Source organism: Haliotis rufescens, unplaced genomic scaffold (genome assembly GCF_023055435.1).
Source record: "Haliotis rufescens isolate VD_foot unplaced genomic scaffold, xgHalRufe1.0.p SCAF_5, whole genome shotgun sequence".
Classification (NCBI taxonomy): domain Eukaryota; kingdom Metazoa; phylum Mollusca; class Gastropoda; order Lepetellida; family Haliotidae; genus Haliotis; species Haliotis rufescens.
In genome coordinates, this window is record NW_025964223.1 from 20245717 (window position 1) to 20261862 (window position 16146).

The 16146-nt window shown below is 43.7% G+C and overlaps 1 protein-coding gene across 1 annotated transcript; it reads left to right on the top strand.

The window, feature by feature from the left end:
• The first annotated feature begins 7919 nt into the window (after nt 1-7919).
• Nucleotides 7920-10963, top strand: LOC124138989 (headcase protein-like). Its single transcript, XM_046505927.2, has one exon. The coding sequence runs from the start codon at nt 8064-8066 to the stop codon at nt 9540-9542; it is 1479 nt and encodes a 492-aa protein (XP_046361883.2). The 5' UTR covers nt 7920-8063; the 3' UTR covers nt 9543-10963.
• The last annotated feature ends 5183 nt before the right edge of the window (nt 10964-16146 follow it).

A 16146-nucleotide genomic window follows, 5' to 3' on the forward strand; every position in this document is an offset into this window, starting at 1 on the left:
CTATAACGGACTTATAACACAACAACATGCACTATAACGGACTTATAACACAACAACATGCACTATAACGGACTTATAACACAACAACATGCACTATAACGGACTTATAACACAACAACATGCACAATAACGGACTTATAACATGCAACATGCACTATAACGGACTTATAACATGCAACATGCACTATAACGGACTTATAACTTACAAGATACATAGCGTGGAGTATAAAGGACCTACAACATGCACTATAACGCCTTTTCAGCTACAAAACTAAAAAACAACCAGATTTTTTTAATATTTCAAACTATAAGCCTGAATTAAAACACATTGCAGCAATGTAATTTTTGTGGCTAGCAACTTCTTTCTTATTTTCATCAGTCTGAAACATAATTCTTTTTTTCAAGAATTTTCGGAGACAATTTAATTGTTTGGAAGTTACGCAGAGAAACAGGGTGTATCACACGTCAACGTGTACGTGTTTCCATGTGCCGACTATGTCACAATCTCAAACACAGAAATCGTAAAATATAGTACCGCCTCTTATATGACTGACGCCGCGATATAACTGGAATACTGTTAAAAGCGGCGTTAAACCAAACTCACTCACTCTTATATGACTGTACGACCTCTTGCCCATGGAACCGAGAAGTCTGCAGATTATGGAATGGCAGGCCATTTTTCCTGAAGAGCTTGGCGCCATCGCTGCAGATTCAGTAGCCCTGGCTGACGTTCACGTAAACGTCTCTCTAACTCATCCCACAGATGCAAAATTGGATCGAGATCAGGTGACCTTTCCGGTCGCGGCGGAACCTTTATGTTGCGAGATGTCAGGAAATCGGCACATACTCAATATGATAGACTTACACGTATAACATAGTCTATGAAAACATTTTCTTTTAAATAATTATATTTTTTCTTCAAAATAAACCTTTTTCTCTTCTGCTGTTCAAAGAAACTAGACTTTCCTAGTTTGTTCTAGACTTGGGGTGTGAGTGAGTGAGTATGGTTTAACGCCGCTTTTAGCAATATTCCGGCAATATCACGGCTTCACACATTGTATCCATGTCGGGAATCGAACCAGGGTCTTCGGCGTGACGAGCGAACGCTTTAACCACTAGGCTACCCGACCGCCCCTGTTCTAGGCTTGCCTAGTGTTTTAGAAACATATATGTATAGCAGTAGATACATTCCACATTCAAGGCGAAGGACTATCAATGCGACTGTTGAGTGTATGTGTTTGTGAACCTATATACATCGATGCGCTGAGCAGACTGTGAGTGTATGTGTTTGTCAACCTATATACATCGATGCGCTGAGCAGACTGTGAGTGTATGTGTTTGTCAACCTATATACATCGATGCGCTGAGCAGACTGTGAGTGTATGTGTTTGTCAACCTATATACATCGATGCGCTGAGCAGACTGTGAGTGTATGTGTTTGTCAACCTATATACATCGATGCGCTGAGCAGACTGTGAGTGTATGTGTTTGTCAACCTATATACATCGATGCGCTGAGCAGACTGAGTGTAATACCAGGAAACCTATTTCGGTTTGGGAACTGCAGGCGGTCTGTTAGTCTGTCTTACAGACCCTGATACAAATATATATCAAATACAGCCCGTGCAAGTCTATGTTTGGCAAGTCTAGATTACTGCAGTATGAGGAAATGAAGAGCGTCACTGGGCTCCCTTTTATTATATTTTTATTAAGATAACTGAACAACTGTTTTTTTTCTGTACGATATGTTCATTTCAGAGACTAGATGTTATTCTGTCTGTCGCGTAGCAGCTGTGGATAAATCCGCCTTCCTGTACACAAACACTCTCTGGAACAAGATAACATAGCTCTGCTTAAGAGACAAGTTCACGTCTAGTAACGGCAAGCATTGCATACAGTTGACATATTCTACGTGTATATTGCAACCGTATGTTTCACGTGTATATCAGGCGTTTATTGCATATTTATATTACACGTGTGTATTTAATCACATGTACGTTTCATTTCTTTATAGCATATAGCATAGTAAGATGAGTTGTTTTGCATCTGTACCCCGAGTATCTGTACCCATCTGTACCCCGCGTATCTGTACACCGAGTATCTGTACCCCGAGTATCTGTACCCCGAGTATCTGTACCCTGAGTATCTGTACCCATCTGTACCCCAAGTATCTGTACCCATCTGTATCCCGAGTATCTGTACCTGAGAATCTGAGCCCTGAGTATCTGTACCCATCTGTACCCCGAGTATATGTACCCATCTGTACCCCGAGTATCTGTACCCTGAGTATCTGTACCAAGAGTGTCTGTACCCATCTGCACCCCGAGTGTCTGTACCCCGCGTATCTGTACCTTCTGTGTCTGTACCCATCTGTGCCCCGAGTATATGTACCCCGATTAACTGTACCACGAGTATCTGTTGCCCAAGTATTTGTACCCATGTATACCCCGATTATCTGTACCCCGAGTATCTGTACCCCGAGTATCTGTACCCATCTGTATCCCGAGTATCTGTACCAATCTGTACCCTGAGTATCTGCACCCCGAGCATCTGTACCCATCTGTACCCCGAGTATCTGTACCCATCTGTACCCCGAGTATCTGCACCCCGAGTGTCTGTACCCCGAGTATCTGTACCCATCTGTACCCCGAGTATCTGTACCCATCTGTACCCCGAGTATCTGCACCACGAGTATCTGTACCCCGAGCATCTGTGCCCATCTGTACACCGAGTATTTGTACCAATCTGTACCCTGAGTGTCTGTACCAATCTGTACCCCGAGTATCTGTACCAATCTGTACCCTGAGTATCTGCACCCCGAGTATCTGTACCCCGAGTATCTGTACCCCGAGTATCTGTACCCATCTGTACCCCGATTATCTGTACCCATCTGTACCCTGAGTATCTGTACCCCGAGTATCTATACCCATCTGTACCCCGAGTATCTGCACCCCGAGTGTCTGTACCCCGAGTATCTGTACCCATCTGTACCCCGATTATCTGTACCAATCTGTACCCTGAGTATCTGCACCCCGAGTATCTGCACCCCGAGCATCTGTACCCATCTGTACCCCGAGTATCTGTACCCATCTGTACCCCGAGTATCTGCACCCCGAGTGTCTGTACCCCGAGTATCTGTACCCATCTGTACCCCGAGTATCTGTACCCATCTGTACCCCGAGTATCTGCACCCCGAGTATCTGTACCCCGAGCATCTGTGCCCATCTGTACCCCGAGTATTTCTACCAATCTGTACCCCGAGTATCTGTACCAATCTGTACCCTGAGTATCTGCACCCCGAGTATCTGTACCCCGAGTATCTGTACCCATCTGTACCCCGAGTATCTGTACCCATCTGTACCCCGAGTATCTGTACCCATCTGTACCCCGAGTATCTGCACCCCGAGTGTCTGTACCCCGAGTATCTGTACCCATCTGTACCCCGAGTATCTGTACCAATCTGTACCCTGAGTATCTGCACCCCGAGTATCTGCACCCCGAGCATCTGTGCCCATCTGTACCCCGAGTACTTGTTCTCCAGGTATCTGTACCCATCTATACCCCGACTATCTGTAGCCCGAGTGTCTGTGCCCGGATTATCTGTATCGCGAGCGTTTATACCCTGAGTATCTGTACCCATCTGTACCCCGAGTATCTGTACCCTGAGTATCTGCACCCCGAGTATCTGCACCCCGAGCATCTGTACCCATCTGTACCCCGAGTATCTGTACCCATCTGTACCCCGAGTATCTGTACCCTGAGTACCTGCACCCCGAGTATCTGCACCCCGAGCATCTGTACCCATCTGTACCCCGAGTATCTGTACCCTTCCGTACCCTGAGTATCTATACCCATCTGTACCCCGAGTATCTGTACCCATCTGTACCCCGAGTATCTGCACCCCGAGTGTCTGCACCCCGAGTATCTGTACCCATCTCTACCCGGAGTATCTGTACCACGAGTGTCTGCACGACGAGAATCTGTACCCATCTGTACCCCGAGTATCTGTACCACTAGTGTATGTACCCATCTGTACCCCGAGTATCTGTACCACCAATGTCTGTACCCATCTGTACCCCGAGCATCTGTACTCCGAGTATCTGCACCCCGAGCATTTGTGCCCATCTGTACCCCGAGTATCTTTACGCTGAGTCGAGTATCTGTACCCCGAGTATCTGCACCCCGAGTATCTGTACCCATCTTTACCCCGAGTATCTGCACCCAGAGCATCTGCACCCCGAGTATCTGTACCCATCTGTACCCCGAGTATCTGTACCCCGAGTATCTGCACCCCTAGCATCTGTGCCCCGACTATCTGTACCCATCTGTACCCCGATTATCTGTACCCTTCTGTACCCTGAGTATATGTACCTCGAGTGTCTGCACCCCGAGTATCTGTACCCATCTGTACCCCGAGTATCTGTACCACTAGTGTCTGTACCCATCTGTACCCGAGTATCTGTACCCTTCTGCACCCCCAGTATCTGCACCCATAGGTACCCCGAGTATCTGTACCCATCTGTACCCTGAGTATCTGTACCCCGAGTGTCTGCACCCTTAGTATCTGTACCCATCTGTACCCCGAGTATCTGTACCACGAGTGTCTGTACCCATTTGTACCCCGAGCATCTGTACCCTGAGTGTCTGCACCCCGAGTATCTGTACCCTTCCGTACCCCCAGTATCTGCACCCATAGGTACCCCGAGTATCTGCACCCATAGGTACCCCGAGTATTTGTACCCATCTGTACCGCGGGTATCTGTACCCATCTGTACCCCGGGTGTCTGTACCCATCTGTACCCCGAGTATCTGCACCCCTAGCATCTGTGCCCCGACTATCTGTACCCATCTGCACCCCGAGTATCTGTACCCATATGTGCCCCGAATATCTGCACCCCGAGTTTCTGTACCAATCTGTACGCAAGTATCTGTACCCATCTGTACCCCGAGTGTCTGTACCGATCTGTACCCCGAGTATCTGTACCCCGAGTATCTGTACCCGGAGTATCTGCACCCCGACTATCTGTACCAATCAGTTCCCTGAATATCTCTGTCCCGAGTGTCTGTACCCCGAGTATCTGTACTCATCTGTACCCCGAGTGTCTGTATCCCGAGTATCTCTACCACGAGTATCTGAACGCATGTGAACCCGACTATCTGTACCAATATCTGTACCCCAAGTATCTGTACCCCGAGTATCTGTACCCCGACTATCTGTACCCCGAGTATCTGTACCCCGAGTTTCTGTACCCGGAGTATCTCTACCCCGACTATCTGTAGCCCGAGTGTCTGTACCCATCTGTGCGCCGAGTATCTGCACCCCGACTATCTGTACCCCGACTCTCTGCACCCCGAGTATCTGCATCCCGAGTATCTGTACCCCGACTATCTGTACCCCGAGTATCTGTACCCCGAGTATCTCCACCACGGGTATCTGAACCCATCTGTGCCCCGACCATCTGTACCCATCTGTACCCCGACTATCTGTACCCCGAGTATCTCCACCCCGAGTATCTGTACCCATCTGTACCCCGAGTATCTGTACCCATCTGTATCCGGACTATCTGTACCCCGAGTATCTCCACCACGAGTATCTGTACCCATCTGTACCCCGGCTATCTGTATCCATCTGTACCCCGACTATCTGTACCCTGAGTATTTCCACCACGAGTATCTGTACCCATCTGTACCCCGGCTATCTGTATCCATCTGTACCCCGACTATCTGTACCCATCTGTACCCCGACTATCTGTACCCCGAGTATTTCCACCACGAGTATCTCTACCCCGACTATCTGTACCCATCTGTGCCCCGACTATCTGTACCCATCTGTACTCCGACTATCTGTACCCGTCTGTACCCCGACTATCTGTACCCCGAGTATCTCCGCCACGAGTATCTGTACCCATCTGTGCCCCGACTATCTGTACCCATCTGTACCCCGAGTATCTGTACCCATCTGTACCCCGACTATCTGTACCCCGACTATCTGTACCCCGAGTATCTCCACCACGAGTATCTGTACCCATCTGTACCCCGGCTATCTGTATCCATCTGTACCCCGACTATCTGTACCCTGAGTATTTCCACCACGAGTATCTGTACCCATCTGTACCCCGGCTATCTGTATCCATCTGTACCCCGACTATCTGTACCCATCTGTACCCCGACTATCTGTACCCTGAGTATTTCCACCACGAGTTTCTCCACCACGAGTATCTCTACCCCGACTATCTGTACCCATCTGTGCCCCGACTATTTGTACCCATCTGTACCCCGACTATCTGTACCCGTCTGTACCCCGACTATCTGTACCCCGAGTATCTCCGCCACGAGTATCTGTACCCATCTGTGCCCCGACTATCTGTACCCATCTGTACCCCGAGTATCTGTACCCATCTGTACCCCGAGTATCTATACCCATCTGTGCCCCGACTATCTGTACCCCGAGTATCTGCACTTAATGTATAGGCACTCACGATCCCGAGTATGGGGGGGTGTAGTTGTGGGTCTTTATTTCAATGACAAACATCGCACATTAATTTTCTTGAACCCTATGACACTATTCGCTGTCAAGTAAAATATTGTTGTCGTTTTGTTTTGCTTCTTATCAGCGTGTCACCCTGATAATCCGATGAGTGTTTATTCACCACCAAGATAATACTATAATCATCTATTTGGACATACATTCGACTTTTTATAACATTATTGCCAATGAAGCGCCCTAAAATGTAGGTACTCCAAAATACAACATTGCACAATCCAACAACACAAAGCTGTACAACAAATATTATTCGTTGTTGATTTTGGAAGACCATATAAGGATCATATCGTCTTCTCTCTTTTTTGTTGTAAATGTCGTCATGACCTTTCTAAATTTATCCTTTGGCGGAACGAACGCTGACAATTAACAATGTAGGCCAAAGTCTGACTCATACACTACAACTATAGACATGTATTGAGAGCTATGTATTTGTTAGTACCATTTGTGCCAGCATTAGTGTATTACCTGTACATTAATTGCATTGAAGGGGTTTAGCTAGACGTCTCCTGTTGTTTTTATTTAAACCCGGGTAACAGTATTACTGAATCCCAAATGAACATATTTATATATTTAATATGATGAATATACAAATAAGGGACTGTTATTTATCATAGGTGAGGGGGCGTGAGATTGGGGTGGCTGGGGGGTGTCACACCTGTTATAAATGACCAGTCCCTCGATTCCAGCAGTGACTCATTTCCAGAAGTCTAACGAAGTATTTGCAAGTAGTATTTGTTGACATTATCAATTTCATGAAGTACGTGTAATATGTGTTAATTAAACTATTAGAATCAAATTAACTATATAATGTGTATGCGTCAGCGAACGCATTTGCAGGTTGGATGTAATATGATATCTTGCACCTGTATAACATGTTAAAGCTATATCGATTTCATTTCAACTGAATGTGATCGTCGAAGTCTATTTCCTTTCCTCCAAACCCAAATAAACACGACCTAGGCTAAGCTTCCTTATTATGTTGAAGTCACGTGACAAGTTGGACGACAAAAACAAAATCGAATCTAGGTGATGTGTAGCTATTTATATATCCCTTTGCACAAACGTTCTTTTGACAAAAGCTATCCGTGGCTGCTTGATTCTAAGTCTCAACCATGTATAACTCGTTTCATTAATGCAAGCATGCCGGTTTACACATTGCAGCAATAATGGGATATATTTAGTAGTGCTTTTGAATCATATGCCAGGCAGTCTGACCTCGACACATATTTTGGATGTAAACATCCCTGCTCATTAACATATCAAGTAAAGGTCTAGGTCGAGGCCGACCGTCAACGAATCATGGAATCGCTTTCGAAGTGGAAGAAAAGTTACAGCCAATCACTACCATGTTTACAATTCATCTCATTATATTCCGTCGACACGCCTTCCGAAACACAACAGACTTGCTAGAGTGTGCCTACCGGCAAGTGTAAGTGGAGCGTTTGAGGAAGAAATCGGTGTTTAATCGTTGTGACAGTTGTGAAAAGTGACATTCTTTGATAGTACGGTTTAGTCTGAGGATGCCTAACCACAAACACCACCGTAATCATCGTTCTAAGGAGGAGGATACGAACAACAATATCGAGCATGTCGAAGCGAATAACAACAGTCATGGCCGCCAGGCGCGAGTCGACAATGACGGGCCCCGAATGTTCGTGTGTTGTGTCCCGTCCAACTGCCGGAATCCGGAGGAGACAATTGACGAGCACGAGCCAGGAAGAGCTGTGAAAGTTTTCTGTAATAATGAAAATTGCCAGAACGGAACATGGATGCATAAGGAGTGTTTTGACGAGTGGGAACAGTCGGTTCTGAGCTATTTGCGATCATGTGGCCGTGCCCGAAGTTGGAGCGAGAGGCAGCGGCTGCAAAACCTGTGGACCAAGAAAGGCTACGACCTCGCTTTTAAAGCCTGCGACTGCAAATGTGGACGAGGGCATATCAGAAAGGATCTAAACTACATCCCGTCGACAGTTCCAGTTGACAATGCCAAGAAACTGAAGAAACACAAGAAGAAGAATGACAAACCCATGCCAGTGGTGAGTACGTCCCACAAACCGTCTCACAACGCCAACAATCATCAGAACCACACAACTTCCAATGCCAACAACAATAACAACAACAGCACCAGCAGCAGCGTAAGTGCTAACATCAACATCATTAACAACAACAGCTGCAGCAGCAGCACCGGCACCAGCAACCCCATCAGCTCCAGTCCTGGGTCGCAACGCATTCGAACCAGCAGCATCAGCAGTACTGGCAGCAGCCCCCCCAATTCTGCAACTTCCTGTTCACCATTGTCATCCTCCCCAGTAGGAGGAGGGACTTTCGTCTTCAAGGTTAATGGCAAGAAATCGGACTTCTTTGCTGATCATGCTCAAGCTGCGGCAGGAAACATCTTCAAGAAGCGTCAAGACTTCTCTGCATTCAACATCGTCCCAAGGGTGCGACAGAACCCTTATAACATTAAGATGGAAGATGAAGGCCCCTATGGGAATGATGATGTCCGCAGCTTCGTCCTCTCGGCGCTGAGCTCCTACAAGCTGACATCTATCCCGTGTGTACTTTGCAAGTCAAACCTCCCAGTTTTCGACCACTACCCACTGATAGATGGAACTTTTTTCCTTTCACCACAAGCCTATGATGAGAGAGTTGTACAAGTTATCTGGGAGGGACGCATACAGTTCCTCAACTCCATCTGCGTCTGCTGCATGGAGGGAAGAGCCGACATCAAATGTGCTTCCTGCAAGCGCAAATGGAACAGCAGTACCTACGTCCTGGGCACCATGTACACCTACGACATCTTCGCAGCAATGCCTTGCTGCCAAAAGCGCTTGACCTGCAAACACTGTCGTCGCGCTGTAGTGGATGTAAAATCGGGACTGAACTTTTTCAGCCAGTACAGCCAGATGATAATCTGCCCATATTGCAAAGCAAATGATTACCACTTCATTCGACCATTGAATGAAACCTACATTGTGAAGCAGCCTATATGTTACTGAGGCTTAGACCATGTGCTTCATTGCTAGTCTGGAGTTTCACCTCATCGTCATCTCATCTCCACAAGGTAGTAGTATGTGCATGGTATGACGGATCTTTGGTATGACAAGCTCACCTGTCGGCCATCCGAAGCTTGTTCATGGACAGGATGTTCAAGGACAAAATATGTGGTATTGCAAGTTTTGCACATTCACATACTTGGAATATCATTTACTTTGTCCCATCGGAATGTGTAATTTCATTGGTGTGTGACCGAAATGTTCGGGGATGGCTTTTTGCTTGTTGCAAGTTTGCGTTTTGTGAATCAAAAGATGCTGAATGAAAGAGGGTCAGGATGTTTGACATATTTTTGAGTTGAGCTTAAAGCACATACTGTTGAGGATGTGGATAAATTCTTGTTTAGAAACATTGGAGAATATTGTTTTTTGTGTTGACCATTAGTCCATTGTTCATGATCATTACTGGGCAAGGTATTTGCCCTATATCCATTTCTTTGGTGCAACATTTAATGTGATGTGACATATTGGTTATCAGTGGGACTTATTCAGTTGCGGATCCTCGCCTCAAAGACTCCATGATGCGACCCACCCTTTAGTGTTGTATACGCATTCTAATGGACCATGTATTGTCAACTTGACTTGCTCGTTCGTCGAGTAGGGAAGCTTTTGAAGGCAGCTAAAGTTCTCATTCAGGCTATAGTTACTAGCTAGTTTATTTATGACTTGCAGCATAGCACAAGTATTCCTTAGAGTAGATGTTTGAAAAACAACTAATGTCAGTTTGTGTTGGATATTTGGAAAGATACAAAAGTATCTTGACAGCCATTTTGAATTATTCACTACATGGTACAAATTTCCATAATTTTATTTGTTCAAGATTAAAAAACCTGTGCGGTATTTTGAAATTTGTTTCTCATCTTAATGATAGATAAACAATTATATGGATGTTTATGTTCAATAAATTTGGCAATTATGATTTTTCAAACATGCTGAGATCATTTCTCAGAATCATTTCATACAATATTTGTAGATTACAAATAAACAATTTGAAATATTCTTGAAAAATGTTTTTGTTGCCATGGAAACAATCCATGAGGAACCTGGCCCATGTTTTCCTGTGGAATTGGATGTGTAGTTATTAATTGATCATGGCTGCCAGCATTCTTAATCATATAGCTGAAACTGTACTGCAGTATTTGTACAAATAGTGTATTTTTGCTTTGTGTTTCTTAAAGGATATATACTGCTGACTGGTACATGTTTTGAAGGAAAAAGACTTTCGTTTCTTAGTGGTATGTGGAGTTTTCACTCCATTGACTGAAGGCAAAATGGCATTTATATATTCCTAACTTGTATTGAGACGGTGCTGAAAATGTCACGGCCAGTGCCATTTTACTACACCAAATAAACCTCATCTTTCTTTATATCATTGTTTTTGTTTTTTCATTGCCATAAAGCCAAAAAAAATATATACCGTATTCGACGTCATAAGCGCCAGCTCTAATAAGCGCCCAAGGCGATATTTGCTGATATATTGGCTAGTGAACAATTCCAATTAGCACAAAATTTATCTTTCAACTCTGTTTTTTTCACCAACATAATATTCTAATAAGAGCCCCCTATTTCTAATTTTGAGAGCGCCCTGGGCGCTTATTACGTCGAATACGGCATCTGTGTTTCAGGTTGCATGGGCCCAAGTCATATGGGTCAGTAGGCAAGAGGTTTTTTTTAAATATATTTTTGTATAATGTTAAGCACTAGCTTATCACAATGTTGCTCAAATTTGTAAGTAAAAAAACTGTAATATGCGGAACTCTTTTTTTCTTAATGTAAAATATGGGTTTCTTGACAACTGTTTACAGCTGAGAGTTGGGCTACCTGAAACACAAATATTTCTTTATTTGGACTAATGTGCCAGTCCTCGGTGTCTTTCCTGTCTGGCAAGAAATAAGGAAATGCCCTGCGTTCAGTGGTTTTGGACACAACTGTGTATTTGTTCTTTTCTTTTCCCGGGGAGATTCTGGGTTAGAACTGGTCCCCTGTGACCTATGTTGAGGGGACTTTATGGATGCAGTGGTCAGTTTCAGCCTTTGGTTGATAACCATGGTAACGTGCTATTGGACCCTAATGGTGTGGATAGTTGCTCATAATATCAATCACTGGATTGTCTGATTGATTATTTACAGGCCAGTGTCATATAGCTGGCATCATTGCTGAGTGTGGCATTGAGCAACAATCTGGTATGTACATAAATGCAATGTATAAGTATATGTATGTCATATTGTTCTATTTAAAGCGACTATGCTTGTCGTCGGGTTGAGAATCTTGACCGAGTGTTTTTTTATTTCCAATACACCAAACCCGAGAAGATCCGGGTATGAATAGGTCTTCAGCAACCCATGCTTGCTGTAAAAGGCATGTGGACTGTGCTTGTCGTAAGAGGCGACAGATGGGATCACGTGGTCAGGCTTGCTGACTTGGTTGATGCATGTCATCGATCCAAGTTACGTGGATCAATGCTCATGATATTAATCACTGGATTATCTGGTCCAGACTCAGATTATTTACAGACCGCCGTCATATAGCTGGAATTTTGCTGAGTGCAGCGTTAAACAACCAACCAACCAACCAATACACCAACAGGAGTCTCAGTTTAATACATAAGAGGCTTGCTTTCATCGATGAGTGTTGATAAATTTCATATCAAAAGGTTGATTGATTGATTCTATTCATCATCCTCAGTCATTCTTGCAACCTTTTTAGTTTGTAAACAGTAATAATCAGTGTCTTTGAGTGTAAAAACTGCTCTGCTTCAGTGGCAGACAGATTCTTATGTCATTTGATTGTGACGTCAAGGTAACCGATGACCACACAATGATCTACAAAGCATTGTGATGCAATTTTATTTCAGTGATATCTCCCAGCAATATCTCTTGTGGAAGCCCCCAGTCAGCTAAGGCGCCGCAATTCACTGTGCAGGTTGCGTCCCTTTGGCACGCCAGAAACCTATGATCGTGGGTTCGAATCCCGGTTCGCACCGATTATGTTTCTAGGTTTGTCAGCACCATGCTCGTGGGTTTCACCGAAGTGGTAAACCTCTGAGACCTGCATCACTTCGGGCTTTCCTCCCACATTAAGCTGACACACCGCGATATAACTGGAATACTGTTAAAAGCGGCGTTAAACCCAACTCAATCTTGTGAAAGCCAAGTCTGGATGATGAAATCACATTTTCAGGTAAAAGGTGTAGTGCATATCACAGAGTTGTCTGATTGTGCAGCATGGCATGCAGACAACTGAGTGACCGGGTCAATATACTACCTCAGATGGAGGGGACAACAGAAATGGGCTTCTCACATTGTACCCATGTGGGGAATAGAACCCAGGCCTTTGGCATGTCAAGCAAATGGTTTAACCATTAGACTACTAGACTAACCTTAGTCAATGAAAACATGTCTTTAAAATAGTTTTTAAAATTTCGAAAGAACCTTTCCTCTTCTGCTGTTTTCATGTGGAATCAAGCAAACTAGACTTGGTTAGTTTGATCTAGACTTGCCTAGGCTTTTAGGCTTTTTAGTCAAAATACCTAAAAAATATAAATTCCACAGTCATGGTGCAGGACTACAAGACCACCAAACCGTTCCATATTTACATGTGTGATGAGAAATCAGCATAGAAACAGTAAACATTATTGTTTATTTCACATAAATAAAAAATCAACATTTTGGTGTACATTTGACTGACTTTAATCACTCTTCTTTTGTCTCCTGTAGAATTTAATGATTCTGTTTTATTTATTTTCCTTTTGTAGTGAGTGAGTATGGTTTTACGCCGCTTTTAGCAATATTCCAGCAATATCACGGCGTAGGACACCAGAAATGGGCTTCACGTGACTTCTTCGGCGTGACGAGCGAACGCTTTAACCACTAGGCTACCCGACCATCCCTCCTTTTGTAAACTGAAACATATATGATAGACTGTATTTAGGAAATCTAGCCAGTAGCTTTCAGGAATGATAGATAGGGTATTAGTATTTGCCATCCTGATGTTAATGGCATATGTGTAATATTTTCCTGAATTTCTGTGGACTAGATTATAATAATCATAGGCAACAGTGAGTAAGTGAGTGAGTTGTGTTTAATGCCACTTTTAACAGTATTCCAGTTTTATCGCGGCGTGTCAGCTTAATGTGGGAGGAAAGCCCGAAGTGATGCAGGTCTCAGACGTTTACCACTTCGGTGAAACCCACACACAGGTATGGTGCTGACAAACCTAGAAACATAATCGAACCGGGATTCGAACCCACAATCATAGGTTTCTGGCATGCCCAAAGGATGCAACTGCACAGCGAATCGCGGCGCCTTAGATGACTGGGCCACCCAACAGTAGAGGGAGTGAGTTGGGTTTAAGGAGGGTTTGAAATTTTTGTTTGCTGTTTAATGCGTCACTCTGCAATATTCCAGTTATTTGACAGTAGTCTGTAAATATAGCCAAGTCTGGACCAGACACTCCAGTGATTGACATCATGAGCATTGATCTATGTAACTGGGATGCAATGACCTGCAATAAATTTTCCAACCATGTTTGAGTGATCAGTAAGATTGAAATACATATTAACATTATCAACGATCCCTAAGACTCAATTAAAGTGTTGTATCAATCGCATGATTCAGTGATCAGTAAGCCTGAATTAAAGTCAACCCCAGGCTTCAGTGAGCACTAAGACTGAATTAAAGTGTTGTATCAATTGCATGATTCAGTGAACATTAAGACTGAATTAAAGTGTTGCATCAAGTGCATGTTTCAGTGATCAGTAAGACGGAATTAAAGTGTTGTATCAAGTGCATGATTCAGTGAACACTAAGACTGAATTAAAGTGTTGTATCAATCGCATGATTCATGGGTCAGTAAGACTGAATTAAAGTGTTGTATCAATCGCATGATTCAGTGACCACAAAGACTGAATTAAAGCATTGTACCAATCACAAATGTTTGGCTGATTAAAGTCAAGTACCTCAGCTACAGGCTCCAGTAGGTCATAAGAAACGTGTGCGTGTGTTATCGGGGGTGGGGGTGGGGTGGGTACATACATACATGTCTTTTTTTCTTTATTCAGAAAATGTAAAAAATTAAAACATTTCATTATGTCATTATGAAACTACGAGGTAAATCAAACGAAACCCGTCATAAGTATGTCCGCCTCGCGTTAGGCGAAGTCGGGTCACTGTCTCGGGACAGTTTATCATATAATAGTATTATACGTACACTTCGATCACTTTGAAATCAAATTGATTTTTTTGTTACTTCGTCGGATCTAATCTTAGCCTATTAAATGCGCTAGGTCCATTATTGTATACCACAATCGGCTGTTGTGCTTCGCTTGGCTCGATTTCAAGGTCATCCTGACCTGCCGGAGTCAAGGCCGTTCTAGCAAAATGGAGGCCTCAATCACCCATCCGTCACCCAGTATTATTGATCGAGTACTCGCATCAATATGACTCAGTGGTACGTAGCTCATACCCAAAGCATGCAAGTAAACTGGGTGCGTTCTTAATACATAGCGTCATTAAATGACCTATAGCGCTCATGTAAGATCTGACTTTGTAGTTTAAAACTAGCTATACGTATATATATGTGTATATAGCATTTTTAATAATACGGAAATTGCATTGACTGCAGCACATTTCGGTCTGAAGTCAATCTAGAATGTTCTGATTCGAATATTTGAGCAAGTTCTTACTTTAATGCAGGTCATTTCATACCTGTTAGTCGGTATTTTTCATGTTCTATACATTGTTTTCATCTATCAATCGAATATTTGAAATTTTCGCTATATTAGGCGTGACGTCATTGTTGATTAGCAACCATTCTAAAAGATGAAACAAGATGGTGACGATATGTGGAGTAATATTTGAATTTTGTTTTCACATCAAATTCTATTTTTCAATGTTTAAGAGCTCAGTTATATTTCCGAGCATAAACAACTCCTTGAATGTATCTTTTTTTAACTAAAAACGAAATGTATTCTTTTGACTAGAGTCCATAAAACAGAGGGTCTCTGTTTGGAGTCTTGTCTGCAAAAAAGGCACATTATGTTTTTGTATTACAGTGCGATGCATATGTATTTTTTCACCAGTAAATCAGGGAATTGATTATACTTTTAGAAAAAAAGTCACCACAAACAACCCATATGGTTGTACCCTAAGAACAGGCTCCGTCAAACGACCATGTCCCTTTTAACAATGCTTTGTGTTAAACCACGTGTGTTGTTTAATGTCCGATTTTTTTCTTGTGGAGTCATGTCAAATATGTAAACAAAGTCTGGTTTCAATCAAGTGAAATGACCAACAGACGATGGATGCACTGGTGCACAATGTGACCATCAAGTATTAATTCTCTCTGCAAGAGACGGACCGCCTCCGTGGTCTTGTGGTAGAGCGTCCGCCCGGAGAGCGGAAGATTCAGGGTTCGATCCCGGGCCGCGTCATACAAAAAGACGTTAAAAGATTGTACTTGTTGTTACCCTGTCTGGCGCTCGGCATTAAGGGGCTAAAACAAGGACTTGTCGGCTCGGAGTCAGTATACTGTGTCTGAGTGGGGTATTCAT